General features: G+C 34.8%; 1 protein-coding gene across 1 annotated transcript; it reads right to left on the reverse strand.

Moving 5' to 3' along the window:
* Positions 1-575: 575 nt before the first annotated feature.
* Positions 576-4,273, reverse strand: LOC131615754 (probable WRKY transcription factor 20). Its single transcript, XM_058886910.1, has 5 exons — positions 3,881-4,273; positions 2,361-2,525; positions 1,646-2,244; positions 1,400-1,558; positions 576-1,175 (listed from the first exon to the last, which is right to left on the reverse strand). Exons 1-5 carry the CDS (start codon positions 4,094-4,096, stop codon positions 692-694), a joined length of 1,623 nt encoding a protein of 540 aa, XP_058742893.1. The 5' UTR covers positions 4,097-4,273; the 3' UTR covers positions 576-691.
* Positions 4,274-4,598: the final 325 nt, after the last annotated feature.

The following is a 4,598-nucleotide window of genomic DNA, read 5'->3' on the forward strand; positions in this document are numbered from 1 at the left end:
AAATTATGAAAAGCACTTTGTTGTATTTTCATACACTTAACTAACCACACTCTACCAATGCCAAGATCAATAATGTGTTTTTTTGGTGTACTAGGAGCATCGAAAGATCTATTTTATTTTCTCTTGTTTTCTCTAAAAACAGCAAAAACAGCACAATTTCCAACACAGCTGTCCCATTTGTCTGTCTGTTTTAATACTACCTGCTGAAGGGATTTCATTTGTCATTTATGGAAATAAGAATAACAAGTGTACACATAACATCCAACTATATTACAAAACATCTATTTGATAATGACAAATTTTAGTAAATTAATTCTAGCTTTTCAATTCTTACTTTCTTCATGTGAACTTTCATATCAGCATTTCTACAAGGTTTTTGAAGAAGTAGCTTCCATATCAGCTTCAAATTTATACATAAGAATTTGAATACAACAATAATAATAATGATTATAATTATAGTTATACAATTACAAACAACAACTAGATTTTGAATTCAACATGAAAAACTATCAATACTACTACTATACATACAACAACTCTCAAATATTTATAAGAACATACACAAACTATCTTCATTTCCTTACAGAAAATGACTTTTTTTATACCTGTGAAGCTATATACCCGCCAAAAAAAACAACAAAATACTACTCATAATTTTTATTTGAAATTTAGCATTGTATAATAACAAACTTCATGGCCCCATTAGTATTCTTCCCATGTTTTGCGTGCAAGGATACGCGGAACGGTTCAAAGGTAAACCATCATTTCTATTTTCTCTAGAACCAAGCGGATTTGAACTGTTATTTAGAACACCATAGTATACCGGTACCGATGTAGTATGTACAAACTTGAAATTGGAATTGCTTGTATGAGTTTGACTGCTATTCCCGAATTCGGAAAGCAGCATATGCCTTCGCCCGTTTGATCTGTTTTCAGTTGCTGAGTTGATTCCCATCCCAAGGTTAAGACTAATAGTATCACTTTCTTCCAACTTTATCCTTGTCATTTCAATTGAAGCTGCGTGTCTTGACATGTCATGGCTACTATTCTTTGCCGCAGGTACGTCATGATTGTGTTTACCTTCGTATGTTGTTATTACAGCTTTTGGATCATGCGATGCTCGCTCCACGTGTTTTCTAACAGGGCAACCCGCATTTGTACATTTGTAATAACTCCTGCATAATAAGAATGATAGTAAGATACATGATAAATTAGGAATTCGCTGAAGCTCCAAAGTGCAGTTTTTACAAAATCACATTGGCTCGCCGTGATTATATCAAATTCACCGAGTATTCAAACATGCACTTTGTCAATATCAAGAAGTTAAAATCATAAACATGTTAGTCATGTATAGCATGTCGTATCCATCGATGTCACTAAAGAATAAAATAAGAGATACCTTGGGTTAGGATTACCCCTCACCACCTTCTGTCCATATTTACGCCAGCGGTATCCATCATCCAATATATCAACTTCGCTCATAGTCTGTACAACAACTCGCGGCTCTCGGATAGGCTTAACAATAGGAATGATTTCAGCATTTCCAAGTTCCATTTTTCTGCTCAATAAAAAAAAATATCATGGTTAGTAAGCAAGCACACATGCCGAACAAAACCTAAACCTTAATTGGCCTTAGTAATCATACCTTCGCTTGGAGAAGGGATCATCATCATCAACCTCGTCATTTGTCCTAGTCGACGCAAATCCAGCACCGTCTAGACTAAGATCATTTGTTGCCACAGGCGATTGCTCTGGACTATTGGATGTTTTGTCTACCCTAATATCAGACCTCTCTCCTTGCGTAGACATAACAGAACCAGCAGAGTATCGGTTGTTTGGTTGAGGTTTAGGATGATCATGTGTCCCCTTATAAATAATCTCGGTGATTTGACCGTCATGAGAGCGTTCGAAAAGTTTTTTCACCTCACAATTAGGGTGCGTACATTTGTAGTAGCTGCGCGGGAATTCACTCCCTTTTACATGTTTTTGTCCATACTTTCGCCAATTATATCCATCGTTTGAGGATTGAGGGACATTAGCTGCGTTACCTTTCAGGTTAAGTTCACTCGAATTGCCATCAACGGGAGCACAAGTGCCAGGACTAATCATCCGAACAGGTGATGGTAAGCTTAACTCATTAGATTGATCTTCTATTTCGTTTTCATTTAATGGCGAGGAACGAAATGATTGAACTTGAGTAGATTGTTCACTTACACTTACATCGTTGTTGAAGTCTGCAGGAACCTTAACATGAGTGAATAGCATTGGATAAGTGCTAAGCAGTTAGTAATATTCAAAACAATATAAATCAAAACATGATAACAATTTGTTTTCATCGAAACGTTACTAATATCAATTACCATATTTCTATCATTTGGTTTAAACTCAAAGAAACTTGATTTTCTGCCATTAGCAGCGCCGGTATTGAAGCATGCAGGCGTTAGAGAAAATGTAGCAGAACCAGGAGAAGCCATAGAACAGTGTAAAGCTTGAAGAAAGGACCCTGTAGTCGGCGACGGTTCCACCTGCAATGCAATGAAACAAATAATACTTAAACTATAACCCTCTACGTAGCTAGGTGCAACGACGGATGAATCAAACGAAAATCTTTTAATTCAAATACACACAGATTGATAACCTTATAAAGATAGCATAGTTCACTATAATAGAAGTTACTTATATAATCAATCATATCTTAGAAAAGTCGCTCTAATATGAATGTCTGCACAGAACTCTAAACAAATTAAGACCGTCGCTGAGGCCATTAAAAACTAGATTCTTCTAGAAGATTATGTCCTTTTCACATTTCTAAATTCACAATCTTACTGAAATTCCTTTTAATATATTCTCTCAGCACACACAACTAAAATCAATCCATTAATCATTGGCAAAGCATTGATTCTTCTGTCCCACATAGTGCAGTACAAACCAAAAAAACTTTTCTGTGCACTAAGCTGCACCGTTAAATATAAAAAAGCGCAAGAATCAATCAAGATGGAGATTCATTATGTGAAGAAAAAAAACACCGACAATAAAATAATAAAAAACGAATTCAGAGTCATCTTAAGTTTACGTAGGCCTTGTGTAGATTAACTATGGTTTAACCACAACAAATATTTTATAAGGCCCTTTTTAGCCCACAGTTTAAAAACGTATCAAATTTTGAACCGTACAGTACTCCACCTTGCCGGCTCTCAAAAAACGGCCCTAGAAGAATGTCATGTGATACTCAACCAGCTAAAGTCATTTGAGCATAAAGCAAGCCAATACAAAATTCTATAAGCACAAGCATCAAAACCTACCCAACTCATATACAAATGAAGGATCAAATCAAACAAGGAAAAAAAAAACATTTCTAAAGATTTAAAAACCACCATTTCGCTATGAGATTAAACAACATATAAGAATCTATAACTTTATTATTTTTGGAAATTTTCAGCTCATCGGCATTCAAATCTAGTAATCTTAAGTCATCAAATATTCCTTTCAAAAGATGAAATTTGTGGCCACTCACTCACACCACCCAGATATGCAAAATTTGGCTGCCTAACCTATGTAGCACCGATTTCTCTAAAAAAAATACGTATCAGTGTCAGTGTCTGAAACCAACACGGACATTTATAATTACGTTTAATTTATTAATTTTTTCATATTATTACTAAATTGCAAGAAAAATTAACAGTGAAAAGAACAAAATCTTAATATATCAATTATAATAAGTGCTTATTACCTATAATTGATTTTTTCACTTTCAATTTTTTCAACAGAAAACTTCACACCATTTGCAAAATCTCCAACAAACTACACTTTATTTTTACTATTTTACCCTCACCAAACATTTCAATTTAGAAGCAAACGAGAAGCAGAAGAGTAAACTCACCTTCATGTTAGAAAGAAGAACCGGCGACTCCAAAAACGACGTCGGACTAAACCCCGGCGGTACAGTGACACACGGCGACCTCGAGATCGGAAGCTTCGCCGGAGACAAGAGCTTGTACCTCGCCATCGAATTGATACCCGACACTGTTCGATTCTCTTCGAGCTGGACCTCCGGACTCGAATTGGATTCGCCGGAGTTGGTGGTGGCAACATCCATTGCGACGGCGGTGGTGTCGCCGAGAGTTAAGATAGCAGAAGAGAAAACAAGAAGGGTATAAAGGTCATTTCATATTTAATTTGTCAGAGTTAGTTGACTTGAAACGTTAGAAGAATCTCTTTCTCTCTCTAAAATATCTATCTCAATATCTGTTCATGTGTGACTCAATGTTGTGTTCTGTGTCATTGCTTTCTCAATTTAAACTACTTTTTATTATTATATTTTTTTTTTGTTCCTTCTCAGCAACTCTTTGCAACCGAAAAATTAATAATTATTAGCATAATCATTGGAATTTATTTACTGTAATTTGTAGGTTAATATAAGCTCCTAACTTAAATATATTATGAATATACATAGAGTTAAGGCAGTTAGCTGTGCATAAATATTTAAGAGCGTCAGTTTTGAATCTTATTTAAGGACCGTTTATTTTACATTTGAAAAATAAATTTCTTTCTTTGAATTTTGAAAAATGATTTATATAAAAAAACAAAATATAATGTTT

The sequence above is a fragment of the Vicia villosa genome, linkage group LG7 (assembly GCF_029867415.1).
Source record: "Vicia villosa cultivar HV-30 ecotype Madison, WI linkage group LG7, Vvil1.0, whole genome shotgun sequence".
Taxonomy (NCBI): domain Eukaryota; kingdom Viridiplantae; phylum Streptophyta; class Magnoliopsida; order Fabales; family Fabaceae; genus Vicia; species Vicia villosa.

What these genes read in the sequence shown, in the direction of transcription:
- LOC131615754 (XM_058886910.1), bottom strand. Translation starts at nt 4,096, where the DNA reads ATGGATGTTGCCACCACCAACTCCGGCGAATCCAATTCGAGTCCGGAG. An exon ending in AACCAAATGATAGAAATATG is followed by an intron (nt 2,245 to 2,360) that starts GTAATTGATATT and finishes ACTCATGTTAAG; the next exon opens with GTTCCTGCAGACTTCAACAA. An exon ending in AGGGGTAATCCTAACCCAAG is followed by an intron (nt 1,176 to 1,399) that starts GTATCTCTTATT and finishes CTTATTATGCAG; the next exon opens with GAGTTATTACAAATGTACAA.